The sequence below is a fragment of the Engraulis encrasicolus genome, chromosome 1, assembly GCF_034702125.1.
Source record: "Engraulis encrasicolus isolate BLACKSEA-1 chromosome 1, IST_EnEncr_1.0, whole genome shotgun sequence".
Taxonomy (NCBI): domain Eukaryota; kingdom Metazoa; phylum Chordata; class Actinopteri; order Clupeiformes; family Engraulidae; genus Engraulis; species Engraulis encrasicolus.
Genome location: NC_085857.1, coordinates 58,419,269 through 58,439,485, shown reverse-complemented (window position 1 = coordinate 58,439,485; position 20,217 = coordinate 58,419,269). Strand labels below are relative to the sequence as shown.

Here is a 20,217-nt window from a genome sequence, read left to right as displayed (position 1 = left end):
TACCATGCGCTTGGAATGACAATTACCGGTACAATATGTCAACTAGACATCCAATAACATCACAGAGACCATGCTAACTTTGTTACTTTCGTTGCTAGTTTTTGTTATCCTGATTATCATTGACTTTCAAATCTCTTGGTCTGACCAAGAGCGTAACAATTAAGGTTTCCCAAACGGCATAGTTGACCCGCCTCCCTAAGTTTGTAACTGGTTGACTGGTTTCTGACAAAGTGGGTTGAGTTCCTGATTTTTCAGGGGATCAGAAACGATATAGAGTACTTTGCTCTTGGCCTGACTAGAAGCAATGCTAGAAGTGTTCTGTCACTGGGAGGGTGTGGCATGGATAACCATTATCCCACAAACAAAAAATCACAAAAACAAAACCCTGCTGTACTTATCCTACCTCAAATAATCTCCCAAGTCATCTAGATATGGAACACAGAGCTGAGCTGGGGGAGAAATAGGCAGTGCCCTTGTGGCTTAAAGGGGCCCCTCATAGGGACTCACCGGTGGGCCCCGCATGCTTGTGGACCCCTTTTTTCAGAAATGTAAAAAAATATCTGACTCACCTTTTTTTACATTTCTGAAAATAGGGCCACACAAGGGTGCGGGGCCCATCGGGAAATACCCGCTACACGAGATGGCCAGTCCAGAACACCAATCAACCATCGCTCCGACCAAAAAACAAAACCTGCTTAACTACCTCAAATAAACTACCAGTAGCTCATATGGGACACCAGTCTTGCAATTATCGTCCCGACCCCAAAAAAACCTGCTTACTACCCTTAATGCAGAGCCTATGTCATAATCTTACTGTCACCACAATTGTAATGGCTAAGTCTTAATCTGTTACTTACCATCACAAATATGTGATTAGAATTTTGACAGAATGTTGAGTTCTCATTATAATGTCATAAGGACTTTGCAAGACTTTTAACACAAGACTTCTATGGGAGCTGTAGAGTGTTCAATTAAAATTCCAGAAGAACTGGGGGAAAATCCTTACTTCTCAAAGGGTTAAGGCTCTCTGCAATGTCATAGCCGTGTTGTTATGATGTAGTTGAGTATTTTTAGCATAAGGCCCGCCGGCAACCCCATCTGAACTAAGAGGCTACCTACCTCAAAAAAAAAAAAAATCCCAGTAGGTCATCTAGTTATTGGAACCCCAACCCCCACCACCACCGTCCATTTTTAAGACATAAAAAGGTTGATTGTAATCTTATTCACCATTCCACTGCATGCAAAGAGTATGTGTGTTGTGTTAAAAAACGAAAATGAACTTGAACACACACACGCGCACACACCAGAGGCGATTCCTTTTTGAGTACAAGGGAGGCGGAGCCTCCTGTGCGAAATCACGATGAACAGTGTTATTTTTTAGTAATGCTTTGTCCAAATGTATAACATTGCTATTTCATATCCAGCTCAACTTGATAAAACCAGGCAGTAATAAGATTCTACGGTTCATCTAACATCTTCTTGAAGTTTTTTGCCCCTCATGACAACGGTAGTGAGTGGAGTCTCAGTGGACTTCAATGCCATGTGTGATTATGTGCTTAGTCAATGGCAAAATGCTAAACTCTCATTGGTTATTGCCCAGATATTTTTTTTGATTTGGAGGACTGAGCCTCAGTGGGAGTGAAGGGAGATGGGCGTGAGAGCGATCGGGACAGGAGACTGGAGCTCCGACTTGTGATTGCGTGAACCATGAAAAAAAATCTTTGTCAGTATTTGACAGGCAGATATGTTATTAATTTGACAGAGAAGTCTCATCGTGGTAACCAGTGAGGAAGCTATTCATTGCGGTATATTCCAGTTTTGTGTACATATTCTTGTAAATCTAGTGTTGAGAATAAAGTCTTGATAGTGGCACGTCCTTATCCTTTCTCATCTCCCAATTCCAAAATTTGAGGTTGCCTACTTTTCGAGGGGGCTAGCTTGCAAGAAAGCTAGAGAGCTATACAAAATGCCAAGCATTGTGGATTAAATTCTGGCGAATTCCAGCAGTCCTTATGAGGAGAAAATGAATATCAAGGAGCAGAGCAGAGCACTGCCTAATATTGACTTGGTGAAAAAGGTAGGGAAGAACAACCGTTTCTTTTGAGCTTTTGTGGTGTCTGATCAACTGGTTAACTGCAAAGTCCCGTGAGTGACGAGTCCTTGCCTACTGTGTTGGCAATGTCTAGTAAATAATTAAAGATTTGCCCCCCCCCTAGTGGTAAGCTGTGCACCCAGTAATGAACAAAGACAATCCAGACAAACTCAGTCACATCATTATGTGGCGGAAGTAGGCCTACTGATAATAAAACATATATATTTTTTAAATAACATTTCCCTATAAATACAAGGGGGATAATGATTAATTGAATTAGATAATGTGATAGTAGCACCAGCTCTCTGTTAGAATCCCCACCACAGGTCAGTTCCCGTGTTTATTCCAGAACAGACTGCTGCAAGATTTCTCACAAAGAGCTACACTCAATTATCACCCAGTGAGCAGACGCAACGTCTTCTGATTGGCTGAGCAGGTGTCCTTTATTCCCCGGTAGCAGGACACCTATGATGTCATGCGGGCGTGCGGGCGTTCAAGTTGCTTCTTCTCTAACTTTCTGGCGAAGTGCCGTTACTAGTTCTATCGCATCTGGTTGTCTAGTCAAGACCGCGTCGTTAGTTCTATCGCATCTGGTTGTCTAGTCAAGACCCCGTTACTAATTCTATCGCATCTGGTTGTCAGGTCAAAAACCCAGTCGTCAATTCTATTGCATTTGGTTGTCAACTCACCAACATGCTGCGCGCGTCCTTACATGCCTCCGCTAGAGGCGCGTCTCACTAGATTAGGAAGTTGTGCCCATGGCAACGTACCAAGCGCAGTGGTGAATCTACTTTCTCACGAAGCCTTAGATCAACATATTAATAAATTAATACTTAAATGCTGGTGACCAGGTGATAAGCGGAATAGCGGCCTTCGAGGTGTACCGATATCAAGGGAAAATGGACTTGGCGAAGCGAACAGCCCTTCGGCTGCGCCGTCGGGCTGTTTAGAACGCTCCGCCTCGTCCATTATTTCCCTTGATATCGGGACACCTCGTCGTCCGCTATTCCATACATAATTAAGAACAATATTTGTAGAATAAATACACCAGCTTTCCAACAAATTTGTTTCAACAAGAGTCCTTTAGTGTAGGGTCATTGATCTGGACCAATGTGAAGTACCCCCATCCCCCCCCACCACCACCCCCCCCCCCCCCCCCCATTCTGGACATATTGTAATTGACCAGCCTCCCCTGTTTGACAGACTGCCAGCCGCCACTGGCGCACATGCACACGCGCACACACACACAACATTTTGATTGATTAACTGAAATATTTTAATGGTTTAATTGCAATACAAAAAAACTAACATAATCAACAGGTATACTGTACATAATACATTTCATAGCACATACTGTACTCAATTCAAGTCAAAATAATTACGATGGAAGCTCATGTTCTTAGGAGACTCCATGTCTCTATGCAAGAGTTGCCTGAAGTAGGCCCAACAGCCACCAAGTTTTGGGGAATGGACTTTCTCTTTTAATTTCAAGAGCACCGTCATATTGGAGTTTACTTAGAGAACACTCAGCATCTCTCCCTCTAGCAATTCTACGTACATGGTGCTTTGTAAGAATCTAGAGCTTCTCTAGAATCTAGAGCTTCTTTTGTTTGTACATTAACACACTTTGATATCACACTGTTTCCAAATTCTTACACCCAAAATCTCACAACTCGCTATGAAATCGCCTTGAATTGTCTTCATTTTTGAGTAAAGTGCTTCTGACAGAATAATGCATGTGTCATTTAAAAGTATATCTTCATTTGGACATTTCTCTGTCCTCTGTGAGTGAGTCCTCACATCATCGAACGGATTGGCAAATGGTGTTTCAATTATTTGTATTGAGTTTCACATTTAAAATCATGAATCAGAAAGATCACGAGTAAAGTACATAAATATGGAATATGCAATGTCTAGTAACAATTAATCATTTGAGTTGATCCACGAATGTTGAACTCAAGCACATGCGCACACACACACACACACTGAGTAAGTCGTCACGTCATTGGACGGTTTGTGGAGTGGCATTTCACAGAGCCACCCACTGCCCCTGTAGCAGGAGAGCCCCGCCCACCAGAGTCCAGGTGACGACACTGTTGATACTGCAGGCCATGCCAGAGGAAACAGCTGATGGCAGAAGAAAAAAAATACAAGGACGTCAGTTACAGTTCAACTGTCATCTATGTGTGTATATATATATAATATATATATATATATATATATATATATATATATATATATATATATACATATATATATATATAATATACAGTATATGTCATACCAGTGTTCCCAGATCATAGACATGTACCTAACAGAGCAACAATCTACTAATTGTGTGATAAGCTCATTTGTAGATTTTTAGAGAGGCCCAGGCTCCTTGTAAACTTAACCCTCTACTGCACGAATTATTATTTTTACAGTGTAAAAGATGTTTCAGTGCTTTTTTTAGTGTTCAAATTAGTTAAATAATAGATTTCATTAAAAAAAAAGAAAAAGTAAGTTTTTAGCTAATGGTTGCCATATGGCAACTTCATGCAGTCGTGGAATCTTGTGTAAAATCAGGTTTTTCCTTAAAAAGATCATTTTCCCTTCATAGATCTTAAATCTTCAATATATTACTTTCCAAATGTTAAAACTCATTAAATGACATGAATAAAATTAATATTCTTAGTAGTTAGTGAAAATATTTTTGGTAAAATAGCAAAATATGGTCTACAATACGGCCCATAGACATGTACACACATTTACATAAAAGCTTCCGAAAAGGTTGTTTACACTTATTTGCAAAAATGTACAATGCATTTTCACATTAAGCATGTCTAAAATTACAAATATAAGTACAAATTATTAATTTGGCACAAAAAATATCAGAAATATCCATAAAATAGCCTCATACTAATCTAATTCTAAGTCATTCCAATGGGGTTGATTGGGGTAAATGGCCAAAAATGTTGCTCCATAACTGCATGAAGTTGCCATATGGCAACCATAACATTTTACCATTTTACAAAAAAACCTTTGCATCTAAAGTTGCTTTAATGATGAAAAATAACAGTTTACATATAGTGATAGTGTTCATATTCCAGATAGTGTTCGTATTTTTTTAATAACAATATTTTGGGCTGAAATGTTAGTAATACCTTGGTTTATGGAGACCTCGAGCGATGACCTCCACACACCAAAGTAGGTGATGAAAAAGGGCTTCCTGTGTTTATTTCTTAATCATGTGACCTGAAAAGTTTTTTTGGTTTCAAAGTAAAAGGCTGTCTCATCACAAATAAGTATAAATAAACAGATTATAGTGCACCCTCTATTAGAAAAACTGGAAAAAGTTTACGGTTGCCATATGGCAACCCCATGCAGTAGAGGGTTAAAGGTTAGATTTTGTCAACAGTGCCATGAATTTGGGTGGGAGACGTGACGCCTTGTTTTTTTCGTAACATTGGTTAAAAACCTACAAAACTGTTATTTTTCCTTTAAAAAACAAATGTCAATGAAAGAAGATGTGGTACATTATGTTTCATATTAGTCTTAGATGAGAAGAAACATTTTTGTTAAGATTTATGTAAAGGTTTATATGTCAAATGTCCTGCGGTGTGACTGTAACATTAATGAAACCTGGAATATAATACATATATAAATTAACCAACAACATTTTGAATAATGTATGAAGCATTTGGCATGATTGCATAAATATTAACTTTATATTAAGATATGTGAATGTGAAAAAACTCAAGACAGTAACATTAACTACAAGTTCAATTTCGTAACACAAATTGCGTCCTGTGGGGTGACATGTATGTCAATGTTTGTGAATGGGTAGCTGCAAGGCCAACTACAAGGGTCTTAAAGACTGGCTCCTAACCAGTCAGTACCTCAGTTATTGGAGAGCGCTGTGGAAGTTTAAGGTGACTCTTAACCTCTTAATATGTCTTCATATTGCAATCTTTCTGTCACGCAATGCTTAGGTTCATTTTATGGTATCCTGTGGTGTGACTGCTCTTATAGGAGGAAAAAAGTTTTTTATAAATGAAAACACATATTAAGATTAAACACAATATCATTATCAAGTTAGCATGAGCTCAGATGTCAGTCATGTATACAAAAGGATTAAAATGGCCATAATGCAGTGAATTCCCTGTGGTGTGACTCCATTTTCCTGCGGTGTGACATGCCTATGCAATGTGTTGATGCAGGACACATTTTCCCAAAAATGGCAAAAATAAGGTGAATTCCACAGACCACTAAGTGTTTATTTTTTTCGTTTTTTTTAAATTATTTTTATCCATCATTTTTTTCAGGAATTTGACAAACTTTTTTTTTTGAGTTACGCCCTTAAACGTCAACCACCCATTTACATAGTTGGACCAAATTTGGAGAACAACTCACTTGCTCTAGTATTAAAGGTTGGCGATTTATCGTTTTATAAGATTTGTTTTAAAAGAGATGACTCACCAATGCCATTGAGTGAGGTGATGGTGAAAGTGAGGTTTCCACTTTGGGCAGCTTTCAGCATGGTGTTGTATATCACCGTGGTGTTGGGAAGAGTGCCGTCAGCCGTGAATGTCAGATCCGTATTATGAATGATCGAGCCTTGGCTGAAAGATCAAACAAGCAGAACAAGAGCTTCAAACACACAGTCAGTCAAAAAAAGATAAGATCAAACAAGCAAATAAAGAGTTTTAAAAACATAAAGATATTGCAAATGACCAATACTGCTCTGAATGTTTATTTCTCCTTTATTTATTTTTTATTTACATCAGACACAAAATGCATGGTCTTTGCTTCCTTTGACGATTAAAGTATTGTGGTAGTAACCTGAAATTTCTGGCAGTCAGACTTATGAACAATCCTGAGAAATCCTGAATGAAGAATGGCTCAAGCTGGAAAGAAAAATGTTTGCCATTAGTAGAGGGTTCACATAAAGAAATAGAACAGAATATAAATCCTTAATTGTCGTTACACACATTACAGCAAAATATAAAGCATCCCTTCATACAATAGATTATTAAACGACTCATGATGTACAAGAGAACTACAAAAGATTAGGACATGTATATGTCCCCGTTTTCTGAAGAAGTGGAGAGAGGCCGCTCTCCAACTGGATATCTCATCCCAGCAGAGTACATCCAACCAAATACCTATACCATCCCTGCTGTAGGCAAAGGCTGGCCTTCATCAGCTGGTGTCCTCAAGGGCTATAAAAGGCAGCGTGCAGGCAAGCAATTTCCGCCAAACAGGGGCGCCCACCCCAGCAGAGGCCGGTGTCCCAGACGCACTTTGTGCAGAACCACCATCAACAGGGCCACCGGGGAAAAGGCGTACAGCCTCCTGCTGGGCCAAGGGTGTGCCAGGGCATCAGTGCCTATGGCAGCATCACACAGGTCTTTAGAGAAAAACAGCCCAGCCCACAGTGGGTGTTTTCTGCTGACACAAATAGGTCCACGCAGGCCTTGCCGAAGCGGTCCCAAATCAATCCCACTGTCTCAGGATGGAGTCACTCCGCCGAGCAGGGGCATTGCCACGAGAGCACATCCACTCCCGTGTTCAGGGCACCTGTGAAGCCCTCAGAGAGAGGAGGTGCCTGTCTGTCCACAGCAGCAGTCGTTTAGCCAGGGAGTGTAACTGCCTAGATCGCAAGCCACCTTGACCAGGTACTGCTGACACCACGGCCATCAAACACGGCACCACCCCACCCCACCCCACCCCCACCCCCCAGTGAGGGATGCGTCTGTACGGAGAACTTTGCGAGAGGATACTGTGGGATACTGGGGATCCTCTGCTTAAGACATCCTGCTTCCTCCTAGAAGGCAAGACAGCTGCTGGATACCGTCACTAGACGGCGCTTGTGACAGATTGGGAATAAGCACCATGCGTTAACCCACCATTGCAACTCTCTCATGAAATTAAATAATCACGTCAGCATTCCAAACAAAGATTCTAGACGCATCTAAGTCAGATGCCCGCATAATGACGTGTCTATCTTGCTCACAAGATTCTGGTGCAGTTTGCATGGTTCCCAACAACCTCCAATTGACTTCAAAATGAAACTGACAATACATTCTACAATAGACAATACAGTTCTGCAATTCTAAAGAGTTATTGTACTGTGTTCAGTTAAGATTGACTTAACTTGAAAATATACAAAAAATAATCTTGTTGAAACGTGTGGGACCACCAGTTGTGCCGTTGTCTGATGACTTTTGTTAAGCCCTATACTGTATGTGTTCATGCACAGCATTGATGCCCTCCGTGAGAATATACATGTACTGTAAATAGCTGTGCAAATAAAGACAATGTATTGAATGGGATGGTGTGTCCAAACATCTGGCCTATACTGTACGCACTCCCAAATTAACATGTGTCAAGTTGTCGGGTTTTTGTTTTGTTTTTTGTTTGGTTTTTATGGTTGCTTGTTTTTGGATTTGTTGTTTGGTTGACCACTGTGCTGTTTTCCCCAACTAGAAAAGGAGTACATCTGATGAGGTGTAAGGTGCTGGATTCCATTCAAAGGGATTTGACAAGACAATGTTTTCCTTTTTGGTTTTCCTCTCTTTTTTCTGTTTATTAAAGTTCAGTGGTTATTTCCAGTTCAAAGAGGACGACATGCCGTAAGGAATACAGTCAAGGGCAATCAAGGGTTTTGGGTCAGTCTTTCCCCTAGGTAAAAAAACGGCTTCCCCTCAGCTTTCAGACGTGGATTTGCACAGTGGTTACAAGCAAGCAAACCAACCTGCGTGTTCATCTCAGGCTGTGCCTTTTCAAACTGAACCTAGCCAGTTGATTAGGCACCTGTGCGCTAGGTTTGCCGCGCAAACCAAATTACTTGAAACGAGCGCAGCTGACACTGATCAGCTGCCACACGCTTCTACTATGTGGACGCGTTCCTCACCAACCAGCCAATTAGTGCTTGCTGTGCTCTAACACCNTTCCCACCCCCCCCCTTGTTTATTCCCAATGTTTTTTTTACCAGTGAAATTAAGAATTAAAATTCAAAACAAACCGCCGCAGACCTGGTCTGACGCGACAACATGTGTAACTGTGTACTGTAAATGTGATGTTGCCTACCTCTTGTTTTATGAGAATAGCTCTGTTTTTAAATGCCGTAGAGCTGGAGTTGGACAGGTCGGTAGTAAACGTCTCGTTGGTTTTGAACTGGACGTTAGGGGTGGACCTGGGAGCGCCTGATGTTTTTTCAGAAAACACATTTTGTTAGAACAAGAGATCATTTGAGAGCAACTGCTGATAACATGAGAACATACACCTCATTAGATGTACAGTCTATGCTGTTTGTGGTGTGTGTGTGTGTGTGTGTGTGTGTGTGTGTGTGTGTGTGTGTGTGTGTGTGTGTGTGTGTGTGTGTGTGTGTGTGTGTGTGTGTGTGTGTGTGTGTGTGTGTGTGTGTGTGTGTGTGCGTGGGTGTGCGTGTGTGCGTGTGTACGTGCGTGTGTGTACAGTATGTAAAGTGTATGCAGCTTTGTTTTTGTGTGGATCCTCACTTGTGACAGTGACAGAGCTGGCATCTACATTCAGGGTGAAGTTGGAGGTGGGGTTGCTTACAGCCTCCACCAGGGTCTCTGCTATGTCGGTACTCTCAGGAAGAGGCTCAGTGGACTCTTCGTTGAAGACCAGTTCCACATCTGTCTCCACACTCTCCATCCTACTAGCTGAGCGAATCCTCCTGCCCGCCCTTTTCTGCCTGTGGTAGACACATACACACAGTTGTTTTGTTTATTACAGGTTACACACACACACACACACACACACACACACACACACACACACACACACACACACACACACACACACACACACACACACACACACACACACACACACACACACACACACACACACACACACACACACACACAGAGGCCTACCTGAAGCCTTTGACAATTGTCCTCTCAAAACGTTCTCCATATTTCTCCTTGTAGATGTTGTCAAACTGCAGAGAAACGAGTGCAGTTATAAGTTACTATTTTACTATTATTATTAGTTAGTAATTATTCTTATTATTATTATTATTATAGACTTTTAGACTTACCACTGCTGCAACCTCCTCAGCCTGCTTCTTGAACTCTGGACTCTCGGGGTTGGTAAGCTCCTCGGTGAAGACGATGGAAATGTCAACCTGCATAGCAACCGTCGGCTTGGGGACCTGCGTGGTGGTGGGGGCGGCGGTGGTGGTGGTGGTGGTGGTGGTGGTAGTCGTGGTGGTTGGAGCCGTAGTGGTGGTGGTTGTGGTGGTGGTTGGTGCTGTAGTGGTGGTGGTGGTGGTGGTGGTGGTAGTGGTAGTTGTAGTGGTTGGAGTAGTAGTACTGGTGGTGGTAGATGTGGTAGTCGGAGGGTCTGTTATCGTAGTCGCAGATGGTGTTGTGGTAGTTGAGGTTGTTGTAGTGGTGGAAGACGTGGTGGTGGTAGATGCGGTGGTGGTTGGAGGTTGTGCTGTGGCAGCCACAGTGGTGGTGGTTGTTGTAGCGATGGTTGTTGGGTTAGCTTCTGTGGTGTTGTGGGCAGCATTGATTGTGGGGGTAGCCACAGTGGTGGTTGTGGTAGCGCTGGTGTTCTGGTTAGCTCCTTGGGTGGTTGTTGTAGCGCTGGTGTTCTGGTTAGCTCCTTGGGTGGTTGTGGTAGCGCTGGTGTTCTGGTTAGCTCCTTGGGTGGTTGTTGTAGCAACGGTTGTTGGGTTAGCTCCTTGCGTTGTCATAGCAACGGTTGTTGGGTTAGTTCCTGTGGTTGTGGTACTGATGGCTGTCAAGGCAGCGCCAGTGGTCGTTGTGGTAGCTGATGGATTGTGATAATGGTAAGAAGTCAAAGTGTACTTTATTGTCAAAAATATATGAAACAAGGGTTAGCACAGAAGATTGAAATTGTGTTTGAGCAGACTCCAATGTGCAGTTACACTAAACATATAGATAAAACATGGTCAATAATCACACAAAATGTGTGTGTGTCTGTGTGTGTGTGTGTGTGTGTGTGTGTGTGTGTGTGTGTGTGTGTGTGTGTGTGTGTGTGTGTGTGTGTGTGTGTGTGTGTGTGTGTGTGTGTGTGTGTGTGTGTGTGTGTGTGTGTGTGTGTGTGTGTGTGTGTGTGTGTGTGGTGGACTCAGCAGGAAAGATGATGATGTTCAGTGTTTTGGACCATCACATGCACAGAATTATTTTACTTTTAATAGGACGTTTTGGGCGGCATACCACTTATGATTCTTAACTTTCTGAATTTTATGCCATTTTAGTATTTTATTATATAACTCATCATACCTTGACCCTAAATCTTGCATTTTATTTATTTTCCTCAACTTACTTTTTTCGTTTCATTTTATTAATTTATGTTTTCATTATATTTGTTATGTAGTTCTTGTTAATCTACTCTGTTCTTAAATCGTTAAGCACATTATGCTGCATGTCTAGTATGAATTGTGCCATACAAATAAGGTTATCATTAAATTATCATTATAATTATGCCCTTTTGGTGTTGCAGACTTGGTTGTTACAGTTTACTTTACTAACCGCATAAATTTGCTGTTAGCAGAATGGCAATGACCAAGTTAGTAGTAGTAGTATGGTACTTCACTTTTAATGACTATTACAACGTGCCACTGGTTGTATGGCGTGCATTAAGGGGCTATGCCAAAGGTGTTGAGACGGATGTTGGTATTTTTTTCTTTGCTCAATGTTGATTTTCGTTTGCCTGGCTCTTGTCCGACCTGTAGTTCCGCGCAGCTTCATGAGCTCCACTAGGTATGGGTGGACACGCGTTGGCACCGCTTTCAGAAAGCATGGCTTTATCCAAGGTTCTTCAGTCTGCCCGTCATCGCCACCAACAAATAACTTAAAAAACGTTTTTTTGGTGATCTCTAAAGCGTCTATATAGTCTATAATCTGTCCTGCAACTCTTCAATGCTAGCTGCCATTGATATTGAAGCAATAAATGCATTGATTATTTTTTGACTGGAGAAATGGAAACCTGCTACAGTCTCCCAGACCTCCGTGTGTGTTGGGAGCGCCACCAGGGGGCTCCACAGGTCTGGTGAGAACCAGGCTATATTTTCTTACCTGCGGTGACCTGGAAGGAGGAAATGTTGAGGTTTATATCACCGTTAGTAATGGAGGACTATGTATAATGTTTAGAACAGGGGTGGGGAACCTATGTCTCGATGGCCGTTAGCAGCCCTTCAGGCCATTTTATCTGGTCCCCGATATAATTTTTAAATTATGCAGCTTCACATGAAATAACACATATTTTGTATTTGCAATACAATTAAGTTATATTCAGGGGACCTAGAGAAGGTGGTGTCTGTTTTAAAAGTGTCTGCCTTCGATATAGGACTAAAGTGCAGGGGGAAATCCTGGTTAGTACGGCCCTCGGATGGATTTGAAGTGGCCCCTTGAATGAAAAATGTTCCCCACATCTGGTTTAGAGCGTCTCACCTGGCTTCACCTGTATCGTAATGTATAATGTTTAGAGTGTCTCACCTGGCCTTACCTGTATCGCAATGTATAATGTTTAAAGTGTCTTAACTGGCCTCACCTGTATACTGTATAGCGTATCTAATGTCTTACCTGCAGTGACCTGGAAAGAGGTGATGTTGAGGTTTATGTCGCCGTTAGCAATAGAGGAGTTGAGAGTAGTGGTGATGCTGTCTGAGCTGGGGGCTGATGAGGAGCTGAAGCCTACAGTGGTGTCAGCTATGACAGAGCCAGACCTGGGGACACAAACACAGACGGACAGAAGGAGAGAAACACAGAGATTGTGTATTACTATTATTATTATGAAGAATTGCAATTGTTTTCCACCCCCAACAAAGTTGTGCCAATGCAGCCAAAGTCTGTTATCATGTTGCCGGCCAGCTTAAAGGACCACTTCAGTCCATTTCAATACACTGTTGTATTGCTCACGCTACCCTTGATTTGTCAGTACCCGGTGATGCCACATTTTTTGGCTCAGCCCTTTCCGAGATATAAGCTATTCTAATGGGGGCAGCGTTTGTTTACATTTCTAAGTGAACATAGGCCTACTCCAAATATTTTCCCAAAAGGTATAGCTGTTTTCTAGTTGTCTGCTGATGTTGCATAACCTTTTGGATGTTTTTGGGAATAAATAAAAATGATTTTTTGAAATGTAAAAAAACAGCTGCCCCCATTAAAATGACCAGGATCTCGCAAAAGGCTGAAGAAGAAAAAAAATAAACTCAGGTACTGACAAGTCCAGGGTAGTGTGAGCATTACAATTGCATGTTGAAATTGACTGAAGTTATCCTTTAACACAACAGCCCGTCAAGCATCCAGCTGGCACAGAACTGTTTTAATATACAATCACAAGGTCTTCATGAGTTAATTGTGATGCATTTAATGTGATGCAGTGGTGCAGGGTTGTGGTCATCTATATTAGGGTGTTAGTAGATAGTTAGCAGTTTGCTAACCTGGCCAATGTTATCTATTGGTATTAATGACGTATTAATGAATATACAGTTGAGGACGATATTATTAGCCCCCCTCCTGAAATTAGACATTTCTCTTTATTTCTCAGTAAGAATTACCATTATTCACCGTTTCTGTTATTCTGGAAACAAATAGACTTATGGAGATAATGTTCATTGAGTTGAATTTGGATTTTTCTATTGTTACTATGAGTTTAAACAAAAAATGGCAAAAATGACAAGGACAAAATTATTAGCCCCCTGATCATTAATAGTCAATATGGCGCCATTTATGAACCAAAACTGACAACAGGCTCTGATAAGTTGCTACCTAGGTTGGCTCGTGCGCCACTGGGGATTTTGGCCCATTTCTTCACTGCAAAGTGTTCTAGCTGGTCCAAATCGCATGGATGCTGAGCATAGACATTAACCACAGACTCTCAGTGGGATTGAGGACTGGACTATGAGCGGGTGATTCCAATATCATGGTTTTAGTGTCCTTGAAGAACCTCTGAACTAATCTAAATGTATGCTTTGGGTTACAATGTTGTTGTAATTTTTCAATTGCACCTGCTTTGATGCATGAATTCTGCTTCTGTCAGGTGAAGAAAGGGATAGGCCTTGAATCGTTATAAGATGGTTTCCACAATTAAACATGGTGGTGGATGCATCATTCTGTGGCAGCCTCAGCCACAGGAAACCTTGTCTGGGTGTACGGCACCATAAAAACTGAAAATTATGATAGAATGTGGAAAGTGACCTTGCAAAAATATGCTCATAGAGGGAGTTAAGATCTTCACTGGATCTTTCAATAAGATAATAACCCAAAACTTGCATCCAAAATAGTTCAAATGTTCTTCAAGGATACTAAAACCATGGTCATTGAGTGGTTCGGACCTCAATCCTTTAGATAGTATTTGAAGAGTGCTGAAAATGAATGCCCATCCTCAACATCCATGCAATTTGGACCAGCTTAACTATTTGCAATGAAAAAAAATGGGCCAAAATCCCTGGTAGGACATGTGCCAACATAGTTAACAACTAATCAAAGTGCCTGGTGTCATTTTTTGTTCATAAATGGCACTGTATTGACTATTAATGATAAGGGGGCTAATAATTTTGTCCTTGCCATTTTTACACTTTTTTGTTTAAACTCATTGTGAAAATGGAAAAGTCCAAATTTAACTTATTGGATACTATCTCCATGGTGTATTCGTTTCCAGAATAACATTCATTTATTAATAATGATCATTCTCAATGATCAATGAAGAGATATGTCTAATTTCAGAGGGGGGGCTAATAATATCGTCCTCAACTGTAGTATAGTATTTACCTGAAGCTTTTGACAGTTAAACCGGTAAATGTGGGATAGGCTGCTCGAAGACCAGGCTCCATCTGTAGCAAAATACACAATAAATCTGCTGTTTAATATTGTAGATGGCATGAAAACACACACACACACACACACACACACACACACACACACACACACACACACACACACACACACACACACACACACACACACACACACACACACACACACACACACACACACACACACACAGCACCTGCTGGCTGGAAGTTATGTAAATTTCAGTAAAGAACACAGCATACCGTACTCATTGTGTGTGTGTGTGTGTGTGTGTTTCTGTGTGTACGCATGGGTGCCACAAGGGGGGGTGGGTTGATGGGATGGAGGTGTTACAGATTCTAAAGGGCTCTGCATACTTAACGTGCGCAATTTGACGCATTTGGCGCGAGAACCATTAAAATGTGGCAGATCATTCATAGTCATTCAAAGCGTCATTTACAGGTTTTTGCTTGCATTTTCGGAAGTGTGCCCTCTGCTGTTCATGAGAGAAACGGCAGAATCCGTCGCAACTTGCAGCGGGATGTATAAATGTATAAAAGAGATGTATAAAAATAGAAAGCCAAACACGGCTGCTGTAGGGCTACTGAACGTCTGACTTATGACTTAGCACAATGAAACATAGATTTTTGTTGTAGCCTACATTGCCAGATCATTCCAAGACATGTGAGAGCATTGTTCTGGCTGCAGAATTTATAAATAGATCGCCAAACACAACGTGCTTCTGAACAACATTTAAGGGAGAAGATAAAATAACTTTCTAAAGACATTTTATTAACCTCAAAATGATGCAGGGTCCATTCTGTAGTACAGTAGCTGTAGCCATATCTCTTCGCAACTCCTGCTTTGTCTGTCTACCTGCATGGTCTCTGGTGGTGCACGCCAAGTTACAAAAAATGTGGGGTGCACGACCTCGTGCCGCGGCAGCTTGCGGAGGGGCGTGTGATGTCATTTTGAGCGCACGCCATCGTCGCGAGGGAGGTATGAATAAGGTTACCGCCAGTTACGCTAAGTATGAATCCGCCTTAAGGGCCCGACAGCACTGACAGGGCCCCTGGAAGGATGCTGCTAACATAATTTGTCCCTTTGGGGGCCAAATTTGAATCTTCCCCTGTGTGTGTGTGTGTGTGTGTGTGTGTGTGTGTGTGTGTGTGTGTGTGTGTGTGTGTGTGTGTGTGTGTGTGTGTGTGTGTGTGTGTGTGTGTGTGTGTGTGTGTGTGTGTGCGCGTGCGTGCACGCCCATGCGTGCTAAGTGAGTGTGAGCTCACCTGTGTCTTGATGAGCTGCTCCAGCTCCCGATATGCGGTGGATGTTTGGTCGGCCAGGTCATTGCTAAACTCTCGGTCCAGAGTCAGCGTCAAGCTAGCAGTGGATGAAGGTAATTGGGTGGTGGCTGCTGTCGTCACAGTTGATTGGCTAGTGGCTGTTGTTGCCACAGGTGATTGGGTGGTGGCTGCTGTGTAAGGAAAGAGCCAATCAGTTGACATATCACATAGAAAAGAGGTGTGAAAGGCATTAGGAGCTTGTGGTGTGAAACTGGTGTGAGGTTGTTAGTGGTTGTTGAGTGTTGTTAGCTGCTGTTAACTATACTGTTAGCAGAGATGTGGTTAGCTACAAGACAAGACAGCAGAGGGGTATACTAAGAAGCTGGTTCAGGAGTAAACCAACAAAGTTAAGGGGTAAATCATCTAATAGAAGAGCACGGAGTCCTCATTTTCTTTCTATTAGATGATTTACCTCTTACCTTAGCCTGGTGTACTCCTGAGCCAGCTTTGTAGTATAGGCTCCAGTAGTACTGTGCGTACGCAGTGGATGTTGTTCTAACCACTGACGTATGCATTCGTACTGTATGTATTTTGACCATTGATACTGAATAGAGAGGATAGCGTACGTTCTAATCTGAAGTGAAGCATAGGCGCGGGGGGTGGGACTAGACCCGGAAACCGAAAGAAAGTTGACAATTCCCATTCATCTCTATGGGAGACTTGAGCCAATGCATCTCCTTGCCTATTCTTGACAAGTCTAGTCTATTTTCGGTAATTTTCAGCTTTGCTAAGGAATGAATGCGGACATCAATCGCAGATCCTTCAAAAACGTTGAATGGCATACAAAAGGTATCTGTCCATGTATAAATGTAAGAGATTTTGACATAAAATCGAGGACTATCATTTAGGTACATACGTAACACATCGAATCAGATCCAAAACCATTAAAAAGAAACAAAAACAAAAAACCTGATGCTGTAGTAGTTGAATGCTGGGGCAGGACTGATGCTATAGTTGAATGTTGGGGCAGGGTTGAAGCTGAGGCTGTTGATGTGGGTGAACTTGATACAGGTGTTATCGGTGGCACTGTCGTTTTTGAGCCTGAAGTAGAAGCTGAAGATGGTGTTGGTGTTGTGGCTGAGATTAAACCAGTTGGGGCCGTGAATGTGGATGAACATGCAGCAGCAGTAGTAGGCTGTGGTAGAGCTGATGATGAAGATGAAGAAGCTGACGTAGTAGACGTAGTTTGCACTGCTGCAGAGACAGGCGATGGTGGGGCAGGGGCTGAACTAACAGATGGTGTGGGGGGTGACGGTGGAGATGAGACCAGGGTTGATGGGTATGCGGTGAAACCTGGTCTGTGTGGTGTAGACGCTGACATGCCAGGTGTTGAACTTGGTGCTGTAGATGGAGAAGCTGACGGAGAAGGCGTAGTAGTTTGCACTGCTGTAGAGACAAGCCATGGGTCTGGAGTAGACGTAGACACCGACAAACCTACTGTAGAAGCTGCTGAGGAACCTGCTGTAGAAGCCATCACGATGCCAGGTGTTGCAGTTGGTGCATCAGGTGTTGAGCGTGTTGAGTGTGCTGTGTCGGGTGTTGAGTGTGGCAGGGGTGTGGAAAATGAAGGAGTAGTAGGTGGGTAGGAGGAGGAGAGATCTGAAGGGTATGTGGCTGAACCTGGTGTATCTGATAGTGAATATGGTAGGGGTGTATCTGTGGAAATTGACGTAGGACTAGACAGGTAGGCAGTTGAATGTGCGTCTGATGTATCAAGTGTTGAATGTGAAGAATGTGCAGTTGAATCTGACGGATAAGGTGTTGAGTGTGGAAGAGGTGTGGAAAAGGGTGTAGATGGGTAGGCAGTGGAAACTGAAGGGTAGGCGGTTGAATCTGAAGGATAGGTAGTTGAATCTGACGGATAGATGGTTGAATCTGAAGAATAGGCAGTTGAATCTGATGTGTCATGTGTTGAGTATGGCAAAGGTGTGGAAAATGACGAAGGGAAGGCAGTTGAATCTATAGACACTGACAGAGTAGGAGGGATTGACTCGAAACGAAAGACACTTATGGAGAACATGGATAGGCACTCACACCTGATTTATCTGGTGCAAAAATCGGTGTAAAGTTTGTTTTATGTGGCAAAGGAGTATTGGCCGTTTAAATATCATCATTATAAATATTTTAATTGTTTGACAACACTAGTACAGTTATCATATGTTTCACTTTTATGACTATTATTAGCATTACAATTATTGTAATTTTTCCAATTACCGTAAATCCTCTAATTGTGGCCTGTATTCCATTACTGGCCGGGATTCTAATATTGGCCGGTCTCGCGGTCGGCGGAGGTAAATTGGGGCCGGTCTCTTGTACAGGCCGGGTCTAAAAATAGAATCAATGATTTGTTTTCCGTTTACCGGATATCTCACGTTGTTCTCAAAATCCACAACTGTAATCATTAAGCTGGTTAACATTAGACAGTTCCTCATTCCGAAAAAGAACTCATTTGCTACTATAAAACAAACGGGGCACACGCCAAAGATAGTTATTACATGTGAGCAGTGTGTTAATATCAGCTGTGTGAGAGCGACCGCTTCGCAGCTTCTCTCTAGCTTTCCTGGGGTAACCTATACCCGCGTGGGTAACCTATAGCAACAACACGAGCCCAGAATACAGCCAGAGGCAGATGGAGCGCGACCATACAGAAAGAGATTTTGCCTTGGTTGCAAAGTTGTGAGAGCCCTCGTCGTAAATGCATTTGGCGGTTAAACTTTTACTATGCGTTGCCAGTGGAGGAAAAATAGGAGGCACGCTACAGTATTAGACAATAATATGGCTACTTCGCTTAACCTTCATATTTCAGTAACGCGCGCTTCACACATAGAGATTGTTTCAGGCTACGGACCGGAGACAGAAATTGTAGGCTATATTTCCCCGACATTTGGCTGCAGCAAGAAACAGTTTGCCTTGTTAAGTCTGGGGGGTAAAATATGGAGTGAAACGGCCGCAGATAGGCCTATTGGAATACGACCGTCAATGTCAATGTTGTTGCCGCATCTCGTGTCCATAAACTCAAGGCGAGAATGGGATTAAAGACAAACAGGAGGAAGGGACACGCCTCGTGTCGTGAGTAAAAAAAAAATGGACCAACGATGGTCTCCTAGCCATTCGCACCATACCGTAACTGGTATGGTAACTGTAGCCTACTTTTTCAATAAATGAACCAAGTATTTTATTGGTTCAAAATACGGTAGACACATGGTTTTATTCATTCCACTGGTAGTCTGTTTTGCTTAAATAGGAATATTGGCCTGTCTCTAATTCTGGCCTCCTTCCAATTATGGCCTGGTCCAAGATGCACTTGAGTAAATACAGGCCCCGGCCAATAATAGAGGATTTACGGTATTTATATATATAAATATTGCTTAGTGATTGTCTTTCGCTTCACTTATTTTGCTTAGTGACTGTCTTTTCTTTTTGTCGTTTTTTGAGGGCCTCCTGCACTTCTAGCAAAACACTCAAACAAATACATTCGTCATCAAATACATCTGATCTGTGCAATGCAATTTTGCTACGTCCACATCAAATGAACGTACTGAATTGAATTTTTAAAAATTGGCATTTAAATTATGATTTGCGATTTAATTATTTTGTTTGTTTTTATGCAACATAGTGCAGCAACTTACTTGTGTTGGTTTGTATGGCGTCTGTGACAGCTGAGAGGTCTGAGCTGGTCTGTGCTGAGGCTGTAGTGGTTGTTACAGCAGGATGCTCATCACAGGAGAAGCTGTTGTCGCCATCTACCCCGCTGGAGGTGAACTGCACGAAGCCCGGCTGGTCGGAGCCAACATGTGAATTGATCCAGTCCTGGTACTGGGAGACGCGGGCGTAGACCCCGGGGAAGCCAGCCAGAGCACACCCGATCCCAAAGCTCACGATGCCGGACTGGACCCACACAGAGTCCTGCTTGTTCACCATGGGCCCACCTGAATCAGCCTGGAAAACAAAAGTCATAGCAGCTCAGAAGGGAATATTCCAGGGCCCTAATGTGGCTCTAATG

At 42.4% G+C, this 20,217-nt stretch overlaps 1 protein-coding gene across 9 annotated transcripts in view; it reads right to left on the bottom strand.

Moving 5' to 3' along the window:
• Positions 1 to 3,363: 3,363 nt before the first annotated feature.
• LOC134455952 (uncharacterized) overlaps positions 3,364 to 20,217 on the bottom strand; it is a 68,286-nt gene continuing 51,432 nt past the window's right edge. For 4 of the 9 annotated variants that reach the window (XM_063207391.1, XM_063207366.1, XM_063207373.1 and 1 more), the window contains 12 exons: positions 19,844 to 20,153; positions 17,124 to 18,182; positions 16,158 to 16,345; positions 14,851 to 14,912; positions 12,661 to 12,803; positions 10,143 to 10,882; positions 9,979 to 10,043; positions 9,595 to 9,794; positions 9,164 to 9,279; positions 6,914 to 6,978; positions 6,551 to 6,693; positions 3,364 to 4,219 (listed from right to left, as the gene is read on the bottom strand). In XM_063207391.1, coding sequence (XP_063063461.1) covers positions 4,122 to 4,219; positions 6,551 to 6,693; positions 6,914 to 6,978; positions 9,164 to 9,279; positions 9,595 to 9,794; positions 9,979 to 10,043; positions 10,143 to 10,882; positions 12,661 to 12,803; positions 14,851 to 14,912; positions 16,158 to 16,345; positions 17,124 to 18,182; positions 19,844 to 20,153 — 3,189 coding nt within the window. In that variant the 3' untranslated portion in view covers positions 3,364 to 4,121. The remainder of the gene's footprint in view (positions 4,220 to 6,550; positions 6,694 to 6,913; positions 6,979 to 9,163; positions 9,280 to 9,594; positions 9,795 to 9,978; positions 10,044 to 10,142; positions 10,883 to 12,660; positions 12,804 to 14,850; positions 14,913 to 16,157; positions 16,346 to 17,123; positions 18,183 to 19,843; positions 20,154 to 20,217) is intronic. The other 5 variants (XM_063207323.1, XM_063207347.1, XM_063207340.1 and 2 more) reach the window with 3 other exon arrangements.